The following is a 16417-nucleotide window of genomic DNA, read 5'->3' as shown; positions in this document are numbered from 1 at the left end:
AATGTTCGAGATCATTACTTTAACAGCTTATGGTGTAACTTAAGCAGAAATATTTGCAGCTGTTGTATGATTCTATATTTTAGAATCCTTGGACGGAGATGAGCATCGAAAGATGTCACGTAACGCTAGTCAGGACTCAGACAAAACTTCCAAGAAGAACAAAAAATATGCAAAAATGTCGCAAGATGAAGAATCATTAACTGCCGATGATGAAGACGATGAAATTGCACTCAAAACCGAAGAAACGCTTCCGGGATTTGGAACTCTTTTGAAGTTGAACAGCCCAGAATGGTTTTGGATTCTGCTAGGCAGCATTGCGGCAACAATGGTCAGTGGTTCGTTTCCGACCTTCTCCATCTATTTTGGTGAGATGATTGGAGTTTTGAGGGAGCCGCCAGATCAAATGTTGGATGATTCCGTGTTCTGGAGCTTGATGTTCCTGGTTCTAGGAGGAACCATTGGGGTTGGTTTCATGTTGGAAATGCTGTTTCTGTCGGTGTCTGGGGAGTGTTTGACGGAGAGACTTAGAACGCAATGCTTCGAATCAATTTTGAAGCAAGATATTGAATTTTTTGACAAGTCTGCAAATTCAACTGGAGCACTGACGGCAAAACTGGCAAAAGATGCGTCACTAATTCAGGGTAATGACATTTTTGGATTTGTATAAAAATTGAGACAGTTCTTGTGGCATTACCAAACTCGCTCGGAGTGTTTAAAATTGTGTAATTATCGTGTACGCATTAGGCCTGGTATCGAGCTGGCAGCGTTTGATTGGTTGATAAATGTAGAAAATGAAAAATACTGCACGCAGTAAATCACCTTTTGCTTCCTCGGCACTACCCTTTAGATGGCTATAAATATAGAACCATTAAATAAATTAAGTTAGAAGAAATTAGAGTTTTCTCCCGTACACCGCACTTGAAAATTGCACAAAATTACCAATAAACGAAACTATAGCAAGCCTTGAGAAATTACCAGTAGGCGGATAGAAATAGATGCCACAGCAGGAGAAATTGATCACATATGGCGAATAACTCTTCTTTTGTGAGGATAGGTTTATTGGTTGCGTGTAGGTGCGACGGGTGTGCGCTTCAAAAGTGTGTTCGAGGCGATAGCTGGCATGGCTGTGGGACTGGTGATCGCTTTCTACTATGGATGGCAACTGGCACTTCTCATTCTAGCTACTGTCCCTCTCATCGTATTCTCAGGTTTCATTCATGTTTTTTTGTGACCATGTCTGCCAATGAAGTTTTGTCATTCATGTCTGTCAATTTTGAGGGATTTTTATGACGTTCCCGATTCTCCGGTTTAGCGAAATCTTGTCTCCGGTAGTGATAGGTACTGCGAGCATCCGTCGTAGTCCTGGAAAATGTATTCTTTGATATCTTCAAGGTTATGATTCCACACATCTTGAATGGATCTTCAAAATTACCAAATTTGTTAAACTAATTAAAAAGTGATTTGGGTTTGTTTGCTTCTCAGATATTGCTGAGATACTTAACGTATTACTTAAGTATCCCACCAATATATATGTAGCTAACAAATTCAATCAACCAAGCCCAAATCAAATAGTAATTTTTGACGGTCTATGTACGTTGATTTGACTTCTTATTACAAAGGCGTCTCTTCAACTCGAGAAATTTTGAGTCAAAAGGATAGCAATAATACAGAAAGCTTTAAGGGGGTTGCATGACAATTTACCAAGTTGTCATTGGGTATAATGGCATTGGGTAAAATATCATTGGGTATAATGGCATTGGGTAAAATATCATTGGGTATAATGGCATTGGGTAGAATTGAATTGGGTAAATTGTCCTGATACCCTTTAAGGGTAGTAAGTTGGCACTCAATTCTGTCAGCGTTATCTGTCGAATAAATGCACTGGTTACTGAAATTTACAGGCAAGCAATTTTTCACAATAAAGTGCAAGTTTAGAAATTGTGATGGCTAAGTTACTGTGAGATTGTATGTTGTAGGTGGGATCCAGGCTAAGATAGCTACAGGATACCAGGTGCAGGACAGCAGCAACACTCAGAAGGGAGGCAAGCTAGTTTCAGAGTCCATATCAAATATCAGGACTGTACACGCATTCGGTCAGTATTCTATCTCTTACTCGCCGCTGTAATGGGGTAAAAGTGCTGTTAATGACGTCTCGAATTTGTTTTAGGTCTCGAGCACCGTTTTGTGACTGACTACAATTCCATCATTGAGCCACTGCATAGGAAGAATCTAAAGACTGCTCACGTGTTTGGCTTTGCAAATGGACTTGGTTTCAGCTTACAGTTCTACATATACGCGGCTGCATTCAGACTGGCCACGGAGCTGATTGTTGAGCAGAAAATTGACAATCCAGAAGACTGTTTCAAGGTCAGGCATGTCTTCAAAGTTATATCTATTCATCGCATCAATGAGATAGGGTCCACTTTTGGTCACCTGCCATTTAATTGTCTCTGTTGCTTTACAAATGAACTTTTTTTCCACCATCTTTCCAAAGTAGTCGAAGCATACACCGACCGGATACATATTTGATACAGTGACCAGAATGATAATATAAATATTCTATATAATAATGTTTATTTAACAACATATTTAATAATTGATAATATCTTATAAATTACTGTCCCTAAAAATATATAATGATAATCTAAATATGCATTGATCAGAAAAATTCATTGACGATATACGATTCTGACCAAGTGCAAACAAACAGACCTACAACTTCAATAATTATTAAAATGAATGTTGCTTTCTTTAAAAACAGGAAGCATCACATGAACGAAGCTAATAACCTATTCACGAAAGATAGACCTAAGATAGCTATCTGAATGCAATAGTTAGTGTTAGTACTATCGATATTTAAGATTTACTTATTTGAGGTGTAATAAATTTCAGGTAATTTTTGCGTTGATGTTCGCGGCATTTGGTGTTGGACAGAGCACTGCGTTCCTGCCTGACTACGCAAAGGCACAAGTTGCAGCAGATCATGTGTTGAAACAGCTGGAGTGTGAGCCTACGATCAATGAGGATTCAAGGAGTACTAAAGATGCAAGAGGAATCAAGGGAACCATCACATTCGAAGACATACAGTAAGTCAAAGATTAGACCACTGAGTTTTTATAGCTGCGAAGCTGTAAGCTGAGTGGAGCTATAAAGCGGTGTTCGTGTTTTTTTTAAAAAAATTCAAAGAATTTTTACAACTCAAAGAATTTGAATTGTATTGGGGCGCTGTCTTTTTATAGCTGCGAAGCTGTAAGCTGAGCGAAGCTATATTGCGGTGCTCTTGGTTTTTTACGACTCGAAGAGGAGTATTGGTTTTCTTAAGGTTTTTTTTTACCGGAAGTACTATTCGTTCAGACGATGTTTTGACCTAAAAGCGAAAGTGATTAAAATTGCCGTGTGAACTCATTTTTTCTGAACGAGAGAAGTTTTTTGATCATGCGCTGTGTTTAGTGAATGACTTTTTGACTTTGAAAAGTAATTTTTGACTGAATGGCACATATAGATAACCGTTTTTAGCCGTTTTTTCGTCTAAATGGCCAAGTTTTTTTGCTTGTAATTTGGTTTTTTGTGGAAATAATTTTTAGTCGATGATATATTGAAATGTAAACCTCGTAAATTGATAACACATTGTTTTGCAGAGCCTGAAAATGCGGTTGAAATTCAAAATTGGCAGCTATTTCTTGATTTTTAGTTGATTTTTGGATTTTTTTTTCTATTAATTTCTTCATGTTTGTATCTTTCGGCCGTCTTTTTGTCACAAATCAGTTAATATGGCAACTTTCTTTTGCTAATTCATATAATCCACGCCTCTTTCTACCTCGATGTAACTTTTCTTTATAAAATTGTACATATGCTAATCCGATTTTGGTAGTTTTTTTTTAAATTTTCCTCAGTTTTTTGTTCGAATTTTGGTTTTAACTACTAGAAAGTCTTTTTGTGCAACTTGAGGGACTTTATTTTCGTTTCAATAAAAATCAACCACTTTCGGCGTTAAGTTTTTGAAAAGAAAATTTTTTTTCATAACTGCAGTCCATTTTTTGACCATTTTGACCATTTTTTGCTAAATGGTTCAATATTTCATATGTTTGAATTCTGCTATCTCTTTTTTTTCTGTTTAGGAGGATGCATCGTTGTCTCGGATGATTCGTTTTCTTTTCTCTGTCTCGAATGCTGAAGACTGAATTGTTTTCGTGTTCCTTGATTTTTTAAATTTGTAATTTAAGATTCAAAAATCAAGAATTGATCTTTTTGTTACGATGTTGCTTACATTGTGCTCATATTCTTTTCATTCTAGTTTACCATTATAGCTTCGTCTTGACCGTCACGTTTATATTCGTTATATTGATTTTTTTAGTTGATAAAAAATTGAATGATTTCAACTTTTTCTCAAGATTTTTTTAAACTTTTTTTCAAGATTTTCGTCATTTCTTTGGTTTGCAATTGATTTCATTCAATATAAGGCAGTACTGAGAGTTTTTTGGATAGCCTTTTTCACAGTTTTAACTTATTACTATTTAGTGCAATCTTCTTCCGGCCCTGGTATTGTTTTTAAACAATTTTTTGCCTTTGAATTTTATTCTGTTGCTTATTTCTTCTCTATTATTAATTTTCTTTTTGAATTAGTATGAAATCATGTATAGAATATATACAACAAGGAAGAATTATTTGTTGTTTTGTCTGAATTGAAGTGATTAGCAATCTAATTGTAGTGGTTTTCTGGTTCTTAATTTTGAGCATTATGTTTTGAAAAATTTAACTCAGTTTCTAAGATGATTATCTGCCGTTTTCTTTCGCGATTTTTTTGAGATTGGAATCAAGAATTTTTTTGAGGGAAATTATTAGCCCTGTCATTTTTTCAGCCTATCAGGTTTTGGTCATCCAATTTATTTCGGAATTTTAACTTGAACAAACGCTTTCCATAATATAAAATTTTGCGGCGTTTTGTTTCTCTTGGTAAAAGCGGTTTCAATTTCATCAAATTTTAGATCAGACCCGGGGAAGTAGCTAGCTAATGGTTTAATACAAAAGGTGATGGCTTCAGCTGCAATTACTGTTTTTTGTGAAGTTTTGATGCTTCGAGTCGCTTCCGGAATTTTTCCGACTATGTTTTTTTGTTTCGTCGTCTGACGCTCTTTTTTCGTTTTACATATGTTCACACAGCAAAGCTGAAGAAGTCAAATTTTCTGAATCACTTCTTCCTCTCACTAACGGCAATTGCGCGCGTGACGTCATTTCTCACTCGCTTTAGCAAAAGTTTTTAGGTTATTTGCATGATTAGATTTTGATCATACGTGACTTACCTCACTCAATAAAATGACTTTTGCACTTTAAAACTTAAGTTTAATCTGAATTTGTTTATGGTCAAAGGAACTCATTTGTGCAGTAAAGTTCCTTAATAGGAGGCTTCTGCGGAATGAATTTTAACAAGATTTACTAATTTATCGCTGAATGATTTTTTACTTAGTTTTTTGCGCGGCGTCGATTTTTTTTCAATTTAGATCTGTATCTGTTTCTATCTCTATTATATGACACGCAGGTCTATTCTTTCGCAGCTATTCCGGCAATCTGCCGGCTATGTTTTTTTAAGATCTGTTTACAAATTTTGACGATTTTAGTGATAACTTTGCTCATGTCGAAAAATGAAGCGGAGGGAAAAGGCGAGCGGTTTTGCGGCGTGATTTTTTTTCAATCTTATTTTGAAACGCAGTGAGCAAAGTTTCTTTCCTACAGAATTTCAACTTCTCGATTTTTTTAATAGCCGCACAGCGATAGCTGGGGCTATTATTGGCCTGCTCTTGGTTTTTTTATTTCGTCGTGGCGATTTTTGTTGCGGACATATGACGTCACAACCACTTCAAATCTGCTTTTTGTTGATTCGTTCATGCAATTTCAACTGAAGTGCGTGCGTGACGTCATTTTTCGCTCTTAGTGAAGTGAGTTGTTTTGTTCATTTGCGTGATTAAAATTTTGGTCACTTGACTTACCTCACTCTCAAAAATGACTTCCTCACTTTGAAATTGACTTTTATTTACTTTAACTCAGAGATAAGGTCAAATGGGCATGTGTCACTTTTAATGAAGGTTATTTGAGAGCAGCTGATAGAGGCAGCAGCAACTTGTACAAATATAAAATATCAGCCTTCAATGAAAAGACGAAATTTTTTGGTCTGTTTTTTTTTACTGTTTTTTTGAGACTGCAGATCTACAAAGCTATTGCGGCTATTCTCTGGCAATCTGCCAGCTATGTTGTTTATGTTAGCGCTATTCTCAATTTGTTTGAACGGATTTGTTTCTAAATTGTTTTCCCAATCCATTTCTTGTCCATTTCAGGTCTATTTTTTGTTTAGTCAATAAAAGTTCTTTGATTTCTGTCAGGACTTGTCCTGCTACGTTTTTTGTTTCGTCGCCTGACGATCTTTTTTTGCCTTACATTATTCAGACAACAAAGTTGAAGTCAAGTTTTCTAAATGACTTTTTTTTATTAAATACGTTTGCGCGTGTCGTTTCTCGCTCTCTTTAGCAAAGGTTTTAAGCTCGTTTGCGTGATTAGATTTTGATCATAAGTGACTTATCTCAGTCAATAAAACGACTTTTGTACTTTAAATACTTAAAGGTCAAAGGAACTCATATGTGCAATAAAGGCTCCTAATAAAGAGGTTTTCGCGAAGTGAAATTCAACAAGCCTTATTAGTTTAGCGCTGAATTTTTCAACATAGTTTTTTGAGCGGCGTTGATAACTTTTTCAACTTATATATCTTTGTCGGTTTCTATCTGTATTAAAAATAAAAATGCTTCTAGAGAATTAATTTCAACAAGCTTTATTAATTTATCGCTGAATGTTTTCACATAGCTTTTTGAGTGGCGTCTTTTTTCGACTTATATCTGTATTTGTTTCTATCTGTATTATGCGGTACGCAAGTCTATTTCGAAGCTATTTCGGCTATCTGCCGGCTATGTATTCCTGTTTTGATGCAGTATATCTATACGCAGAATAGATACAGTATATGATGCAGTATATCTTGTGATACATATATCTATAATTGTTTTCCCCCTCTGCTAAAAATGACTGATTCTGCAAAATATTTTTTAAAATCAAATTTCTCCCTTTTCTGTTATAACTGACCGATTTTAGATAGTACTGTAAAATTTTTTAGAACATTCTGCTGAAATGTTTTTGTACACGTTGACAAAATAGATTACTTTATTTTTTTATTCCGCGTCTCCTCTTTCGAGTGCTGGACATTATGAAACAAAAGAACTTTTTTAGTAACAGTTACATTTTTGACAAACATTTATGTCCGTAATTAATACATAGACTTAAGCATAGACGAAAATATATGGCCGCAAAAAATTATGCTAATCTAGAACAGCAGACATGCATATCCAAAGATTGTCCAGCCGTTTTATAACTGTTTCGTAATTTTTTTTTGGTTCACATGATTTTCTGCAAAAGTTGCGCATTATGAATTGGTTCAATTAGTTCTCATAAAAATTCTGATAACTGTTTTATTTCCGGTGGTGTTTTAAGTTTAAGTTGTAATTTTAAGTTGGAACGCGTTATTTTTTCACTCGACGGATTTGACTTTCTCTAGATTGTGACGTATTCAAAATATTTAAGAGATGAAATCAATCAGCTGTAGTTCAGTACTAACAGTCAAAGGAAGTCACTGTCAGTCAAAATGGGCTCTGCAAACCTCAGAGAAGATTTATTTTGGGGACCTCTTCACGTCGCTTTTTCATCTTCTCAATGCCCTTGTACTGCTGTAGTATGTGTGAAGCCATTTTCACCAAATAATTGGCAGTGAGTTAAAAAGTTTTTTATCATAAATGATTTACCTCACTCTCTAAATGAATTTTTATTGCCAATATCATTTAATTATACTTTGAGCTTTTTGTGGTCAATGAAAGACTTTTATATTGTATATTTTCAACGATAAAGCAAGGTGACCAAAATTAAGTTAGCTTTTTTTCAAAAAAAAAAATTAAAAACCATTTAATTTTGTAAATAGGTCGCAAATTATGTTGTATCAGCAACTCCACCATCTCAGTTTTGCCTCTCTCGTCTATTTTCTGCAGCACGTGGATCTGTTTTTCCGCTACTTCAGCAATCTGTCGGCTATAGTTCTACATATACGCAATGTATTGAATACGTTCAAGGCCGAAGCAGCGAAGTCAAAAGAAACCGGATCAAGCGATAAAGCTCTTTCTTAGACAATTGATAATTGTCATTATTAAGTTTAATAAACTGCATTTTAATGGTTGCATTCAACATATTTAATTAACTGGAATAGCACACAAGAGCATTTCTTAATATTTAGTATAATAGACAATCCACCTTTCTTTTTATCTCGTCTTTGCCTGTTTCAATATAGTTAATCGCGGCTATTTTTGGTATTCTGCGGGCTATAATTATTTGTTTTGATTTGGTCTATAAAAAATCTAAGATCATTTATATCCCTTATTGCGATTATAGACCATACCTCTTAAGCAGGCTTTAATTGAACGCCCATTTTTTCAACTGTGTTTTCAGCTTCACCTATCCCGAGAGAAAGGGACAGAGGGTGTTGAATGGACTGTCACTCACCATTCCCAGTGGACACAAAGTGGCTCTTGTCGGATTCAGTGGATGTGGAAAGAGCACACTTATGCAACTCCTTCTAAGGTGCCCTACTCTTGCTTCAATTTTTCATTACCAGCGAGAGCAGACCCCATAAACATGTCAATTTCGAGTAAATTTGATCGATTTTGTAATCGAAATCAACTTCATATATTAATACAAGCGTCCTTAGTTAACCTTAATACCTTATTTTCGAAGTGATTCCAGTTGCAATGTTCATGGTTCCTGATCTAGATGGTATTGTCAGTGACAAAGCATTTTCTACGCTGCTCAATAACGGGTTATGCGTTTGGTACATGCTCATCTATATATCGGGTTGTCTTCTGCAAGCAAAATTTCGCAAGAAAATTTCTCGAAATTTTTCAAGATTCAGCTGGCAGCCGTCGCATCGAGGTATGTTCTTAAACATAGAGATGTATTCTGCCCGGTTAACAAAATTTTTATTTCTTACAATATAACTAGAAGGTCAAAATTGGAGGTAATAATGTGTCCATTGCAGCGTTTTTATTATAGCTGCAAAGCTGTAAGTTGAGCGTAGCTATATTGCAGTGATCTTTGTTTTTGTCGATTTTTTGACGATTTTTGAAGTCAAATTGGAGTAGTAATTTTGGTTGCGACGAAACAGGAAGTGGAGTGAAAAAGCGACTGGTTTGCGGCGTGAAATTTTTTTGCTCTAATGTTTTACCATAAATTCACTTTCTCGCTAGTTGCTCTTTGTTGACATGCAGAATTTTGACCTTGATTTTTTCTGTTTTTTTTATTTTTAGCAGGTTTTTTTTTTCTAATCAGCTTTCCCAACCCATTCAAAGTTCATTCTGTGTCTCGTTTTTGTTAAGTCAATGAAAATTGTATGCATTGTAGGTCAGGACATTCACTTTCTCGCTAGTTGCTCTTTGTTGACATGCAGAATTTTGACCTTGATTTTTTCTGTTTTTTTATTTTTAGCAGGTTTTTTTTAATCAGCTTTCCCAACCCATTCAAAGTTCATTCTGTGTCTCGTTTTTGTTAAGTCAATGAAAATTGTATGCATTGTAGGTCAGGACATTCACTTTCTCGCTAGTTGCTCTTTGTTGACATGCAGAATTTTGACCTTGATTTTTTCTGTTTTTTTTATTTTTAGCAGGTTTTTTTTCTAATCAGCTTTCCCAACCCATTCAAAGTTCATTCTGTGTCTCGTTTTTGTTAAGTCAATGAAAATTGTATGCATTGTAGGTCAGGACTTTCACTTTCTCGCTAGTTGCTCTTTGTTGACATGCAGAATTTTGACCTTGATTTTTTCTGTTTTTTTTTATTTTTAGCAGGTTTTTTTTTCTAATCAGCTTTCCCAACCCATTCAAAGTTCATTCTGTGTCTCGTTTTTGTTAAGTCAATGAAAATTGTATGCATTGTAGGTCAGGACATGTCTCGCTATGTTTTGTTCACTTCGGCAAATAAAAATTCAACAGTTTGCGTGAAATTGTTTTGGCTTCTTTAGACTAGTGTCATTCTTCGATCATTCTGCTCAAATTGATTTTAAACACCAATTGCTCAGCAAAGCAATTCAAAGTGAAATGAGTCAGTTTAAAGAAAAAGAAATCAGAAATTGGAATTGGATAAACCTATAAGGCCTTATTTTACATGAGCGTTTCTTGAATTTTGTTCTTTTTAGTCTTAGTAAGTATCTCTTATGCTTATTGGCATTGATACTAGCCCCTGTATCAACTCACTAAGAAACAGGGGTATGTCTAACTGCAAAATGACGTCAAAATAGTTCACATTTTTATTTCTTAGCAAAATCAATCTTTTATTCTTTCAATCCCAATCGTGTTTATCGGAATTACGGCGGCTCTTTTCCGGCAATCTGCCCGATATTTTTTATCATAACTAACTTACCTCACTCTCTTAATGACTTCTAACTTTATTAAGGTCACTTGCAAATACGCTATCCCTTTCAAGGTCAGTGTTGGACTCCTGTATATTGCTCAATTTTCATAATAAAGCATTGTGGCCAAAATGAAATTACAATTTTGCATTTTTTGGACCGAAATTTTTAGTATGAAAACGGTTTAGTCATTGAAAACGTTGGCAACAGCATCGGATCACTCCTCCATCTGTTGCTATATATATATATATATATATATAAATATATTATATATATATATATATATATATATATATATATATAAATATATTATATATATATATATATATATATATATATATATATATTCTACGTCACGAAAATCTGTTCCGCTGCTATTGTCGCAATCTGCCAGGTATGTTTAATAGCCGCACAGCGATAGCTGGGGCTATTATTGGCCTTCTCTTGGTTTTTTTTACAATTCAAAGAATTTGAATTGTATTCGGGCGCTGTCTTTTTTTTAAGATCTGTTCACACGTTTTCATGAACTTCGAAGTCAATTTGGAGTGGTGATTTTGGTCACGCCGAAACAGGAAATGGAGCGAAAAAGCGAGTGGTTTTGCGGCGTGAATTTTTTTCGCTCTAATTTTAAAGTAGAGTGCGAAAGTGGTGTTTGAACAAAAATTCGGTTTCTCGGTAGTGGTTTTTTGTTCACATGCGGCAATTTCACTCTGATTTTTACTGTTTTTTTTTTCGATTTTTTGGATAGGATTTTTTTCTAAATGGTTTTCCCAATCCATTCACAGCTCATTTTAGGCCTAGTTTTTTGTTTGAATTAAATTTTCATTACTCGCTAGTGGTTTTTTGTTCCCATGCGGCATTTTGACATTGATTTTTTTGTTTTTTTTTCTTATTTTTTGATCTGATTTTTTTTGAAATGGTTTTCTCATTTCACTCATAGTCCATTCTAGGTCTAGTTTTTCTGTTTAATCAATGAAAATTCTTTGAATTGTACGTCAGGACTTGTCCTGCTATGTTTTTTTATTTCGTCGTCATGATTTTTGTTACGACCATATGACGTCACAGCCACTTTTTGTTCATTCGTTCATGCAATTTCAACTGAAGTGCATGTGTGACGTCATTTTTCGCTCTTAGTGGAGTGAGTTTTTTTGTTCATGCGCGTGATTAAATTTTTGGTCACACTTGACTTACCTCACTCTCAAAAATGACTTCCTCAATTTGAAATTGACTTTTATTTACTTTAATTCAAAGAGATAAGGTCAAATGGGTGTGTGTCACTCTAAATGAAGGTTGTTTGAGATCAGCTAATAGAGGCAGCAGCAACTTGTACAAATATAAAATATCAGCCTTCAATGAAAAGACGAAATTTTTTGGTCTGTTTTTTTTTTACTGTTTTTTTGAGACTGCAGATCTACGACTCTATTGCGGCTATTTTCTGGCAATCTGCCAGCTATGTTATGTTAATTGAACATCCTTTATGGAGAAAACTCCTCCGACTTGACAAACCAAAAGGGGCAAGATTAGAGGCCTTGTTCAACCTTGATGCTGTATCTTTCTTTGTCTTAATAGATTCTATGACCCAGAAGAGGGCAGAGTTACAGTGGACGGAGAGGATGTGCGACAGTTTGACCTAGGCAGTTTGAGGTCTAATATGGCCATTGTCAGTCAGGAGCCAGTCCTGTTCCAGGGAACCATATTTGGTATTTATACCCTTTCCTCTTTTGTTTTTAGTTGCAGTTATCTTGGGTCCCCCACACTTTGCAACTATTCAATGAAGGCCTATTGAAATGGTTCATAAAATTATCCTCGAACGGAAATCAGTTATTTCTTGGATGCTTTTGAGAATTAGTTTTTTCTCACGTTCAAACTTTGGTATGTGTTTTTAGAGAACATTGCGTATGGCTTGGACCTGGCTCAACCAGTGACCTATTCACAAGTGCAAAAAGCGGCCGATTTAGCCAACGTGTCGAGTTTCATTGACTCTTTACCTGAAGGTTACGACACTCAAGTTGGCGAGAAGGGTGTGCAACTTTCTGGCGGGCAGAAACAGAGGATTGCAATTGCGAGGGCGCTCATTCGCCAACCAAAGATTCTACTTCTGGATGAGGCAACTTCGGCTCTGGATACCCAGAGTGAAAAGATTGTACAGGAAGCTCTAGATAAAGCACAGGAAGGCAGGACATGTTTAGTTATAGCCCATAGGTTGTCAACTATACAGGAATGTGACAAAATAGCAGTTGTAGATTATGGAAAAGTGCAGGAATTGGGAACCCACAGCGAGCTTCTAGCGAAGGGAGGAATCTATGCTACCTTGTGTCGACAACAGAACCTGCACAAGAAATAAATGTACAATGAATTTTCACAATTTTTATTATACAACTGAATTTTAATTTTCTGTGAAAATTGTACAATTTTAATTTGTTGGTTTTGATGCATTTAATTTATAATTTTCTAGAACCTGCGATTTCTTGTGTAGTGATAAAAGCTAATGTTTGAGATTTTAAACGATATTCCGCCGCATTTCGAATGAATAGATAACTACTTTTGCGCGATGCCGTCTATCATTGATGTGTGTTGCGTTGCAACACTTATTTTTGTTGATTAGACTTGCTTTAAACGCTTTAAAGACTTAAATGCTTTATGCTTAAGAAGAACTCAAGCTCAAAAGGAAACAAGTGTTGTTGATAAAATCAGATGAAATTATGATTTCTTAGTTCAAATCACGTGGTAATTTATTGTTGCGTTTGTTGAAGAAGTCATCTTGAATTGAAGTTTTGAAGCTCTCGCAATATGAAGGTCAAAAGGTTGTTAACCACAACATAACCCGGCCTCCTTGAACGAGTCCAATTGAAAAGTAATTTTGAAGTCACTTGAGACCTTTGACAAGACATTTCACAGAAAATTTTTGACGAGGAAATTGTTTTCTGAAAATTGATTGTTGTTTGCCTTGTTGTCATCTTCGTCGTCGTAGTCGTCATCGTTGTCGTCTTTGTCGTTGTCATCATCATCATGCTCGTGGTCATTATCAACGTCATCATCATTGTTGTCGTCATTATCGTTGATGTCATGCAGGTGAATGATTTACAATTAGCTTGACAGACTTCAAAATATTGCAAATATTGAATGCTGATGATATTGACTTGAATATTAATTGCTCATTGTCTAAGGAACGCTTATCTTCCGGTCTTGTTGTATTGAATTGGGTTGTGCTGCTGACTTGTCAATCCTCATCCATTGAGTCATCCGCTGTCTTCCATTTGGGTAACTGAGATTCTGGTCTCTCCTTCTCCAATGGAACCAGTCTGCTTACTGGTCGTATGTAGAGTCCTGTTTGCGTTCTAACTTGGACTACTCGTACTATCTTGTCATTTCCGTCGAATATTTTTGTAATCCTTGCCAGTGGCCATAGCATTGGAGGCGTGTTGTCTTCCTTGATGATAACAATGTCATTAACGGCGTGCTGTTGTTTGTTATCCTGCCATTTTGGTCGATGTTGAAGTGTTGTCAAGTAGTCCACGGACCACTTTCCAAAATTGTCTGACAATGTTGTTGATGCTTTTGAACCTTCTGTTTAGTGTCCGGTTGTCTTCTTGAGATGGCTCCGGCAAAGCTGTCAGTGGGCGTCCAATAAGAAAATGAGCGGGTGTTAGTGCTGAGGGGTCATTGGCATCGCTAGAGGGCTGTAAGTGGGCGAGAATTGAGGATGGCCTCAATTTGAGTGATCAGGGTTGTGAAATTCTCAAAAGACATCTTTGTTGTCCCCACAGTCCTGTAAAAATGTCTCTTCATGGATTTTATTGCGGCTTCCCAGAGACCTCCAAAATGAGGCGTCCGTGGAGGAATTGTCAACCAGTTTATCTGATGTCCTGTAGTGAAGGCATCTACCAGTTCCTTGAATTCTCTGTCCAATAATAATTTACGAAACTCAATTTCTCCCCGAGTTCCAATGAAAGTCCTTGAGTTGTCACTATAAATATTTTCGGGCAGTCCACGTCGTGCTGTAAAACGTTTTATGGCGTGCAGACAGTCCTCCTTGGTCAACGTTGTCACTGTTTCCATATGGACGGCCTTTGTGCTGAAACATACAAAAAGGGCAACATACATTTTCTGCAATTTTCCGCTGCTGTCTTTTATGCTGAAAGGTCCACAGTAGTCCAAACCAGTGTGGGTGAAAGCAAATGATGAAACAACTCGTTCTGTTGGCAGATCTACCATTTGAGGCTGAAGAATCCTGGCGTCGTGGCAGGGCTTACAGTTGTAAATAATTTTTTTAACAGCTGATAGTCCTCCGGGTATCCAAATTGTTTGTCGAAGATAAAACAATGGTAACTGTGGGCCTCCATATAAGTTCCTTGCATGAGCTTCCCGAATCAGGAGCACTGTGATTGGAGAATCTTTGGGAATAAGGACAGGAAACTTCTTGTCTATGTTGTATGGCGAATTTGCTAGTCGTCCGCCCACGCGAACAACTTTATTGTCTGGGTCGTAGAAAGGAGAAAGTTCGAAAAGTCGTCCTCTTTTTGGCAAAAGCTTTATTCTTCGTTTTGTGGTAATGTTGGTCAATTCTTCTTCACTTGTACCTACATGTTGCTCCAAATCGTTGAATCTTGTTGGTTTATCTAAAATACCTAATTGAGCTGTACAAAGCTTACCTACCTGAACCTTACCAATCTTGTCTACCTCAACCCTACCAGCCTTACCTACCTCAACCTTAGCAACCTTACTTACCTCACCTTGACCAACCTTACCTACCCTAACCTTACCAACCTCAACCTTACCTACCTCAACCTCACCAACTTTACCTACCTCAACCTTAACAAGGGGTTTAAGACAATACACATTCTCCGGAATGTTGTTACCTTTCCCTTCTGTCATTGATGAAGATGATTGACTAACAATGGCATCAAACTCTTGCAAGTAAAGTTTTTGAATCAGGCTGTATATGGCAATCCGTCCAAGGTAAAGATCTGAAGAGCTGAGTTGAAGTGACTGAAATTCAGATGCTCTTGCAGCTTCCGACTTTTTCTGTTGACATCTTTTTGATGATAGGTTCCTCTTCTGTGAGTAGCATTTGGTATCGGATTTTGTTGGATCTGTTCTGCTGGAAATGGTTTTCTGGCTTTGTTGTTTGGCCTTCTGAATGAATTTCTTGACATAACAAAAAATTCGAACCAGTTTTCCAAACGAGGATGTTCGATGAATTGGCTGAACTATTGAGTTGTTCTCCTGAGTAACAACCATTGTTGTTTGCTTCAGTGTTTCTCCTTGCACTTCGTTGTTCACTGCATGCTGATGTTCTTCAATTGATTCCGACTTCGGCCAATAATCTTCGCTTTTTTCTAGCCAGCTGGGTCCATTCCACCAAAGGCTGTGTTTGGCTAGGTTTGCGGCTGAGATTCCTCGTGATGCGCAATCGGCAGGATTGTCCTCCGTCGGCACGAAATTCCAATTGCTGGATGGAATGAGGTTCTGAATTTTTGCAACATGGTTGGCAACGAATGTCTTCCACTTTCTTGGAAAGTCTTGCAGTCAAGCCAGTGTTACCGTTGAATCTGTCCAAGCGTACACTTTTGGTGTCGTGAAACGTTGATCGTTCAAAGATGATGATATCGCTTCCACCAAATTTGCTCCAAGAAGTGCTGCACAAAGTTCCAACCGGGGAACGCACAAACTCCTTATTGGTGCAACTCTGGTCTTTGCTGTCAACATCCTTGTGTGAACTGTTCCGTCGAAAGACTGTCGTATATACACAACTGCGGCGTAGGCTGTAGTTGATGCATCACACAAGACATGAAGTTCAATGTCCGATGATGCTGGCGAGATTGAAACTACCTTTCTGGGCAGTGTAATAGTTTCCAATTCCTTCAGTTGAACTCTGAGTCGGCTGTACTGTTGCTGAAGGCATTTCGACAAAGCTTCGTCCCATCCAAGTCGGTCCAT

General features: G+C 36.7%; 1 protein-coding gene across 2 annotated transcripts in view; it reads left to right on the top strand.

The window, feature by feature from the left end:
• The window catches only part of LOC142344680 (ATP-dependent translocase ABCB1-like), a 122837-nt gene extending 109903 nt beyond the window's left edge, over positions 1-12934 (top strand). Inside the window, exons 6-13 of one of the 2 annotated variants that reach the window (XM_075396518.1) lie at positions 84-641; positions 1074-1208; positions 1977-2093; positions 2168-2367; positions 2893-3086; positions 8530-8661; positions 12047-12177; positions 12364-12934. In XM_075396518.1, coding sequence (XP_075252633.1) covers positions 84-641; positions 1074-1208; positions 1977-2093; positions 2168-2367; positions 2893-3086; positions 8530-8661; positions 12047-12177; positions 12364-12821 — 1925 coding nt within the window. In that variant the 3' untranslated portion in view covers positions 12822-12934. The remainder of the gene's footprint in view (positions 1-83; positions 642-1073; positions 1209-1976; positions 2094-2167; positions 2368-2892; positions 3087-8529; positions 8662-12046; positions 12178-12363) is intronic. The other variant, XM_075396519.1, reaches the window with a different exon arrangement.
• Positions 12935-16417: the final 3483 nt, after the last annotated feature.

Source organism: Convolutriloba macropyga, chromosome 8, assembly GCF_964194025.1.
Source record: "Convolutriloba macropyga chromosome 8, txConMacr16.3, whole genome shotgun sequence".
NCBI lineage: Eukaryota > Metazoa > Xenacoelomorpha > Acoela > Convolutidae > Convolutriloba > Convolutriloba macropyga.
This window is presented reverse-complemented; position numbering and strand designations above follow the sequence as displayed.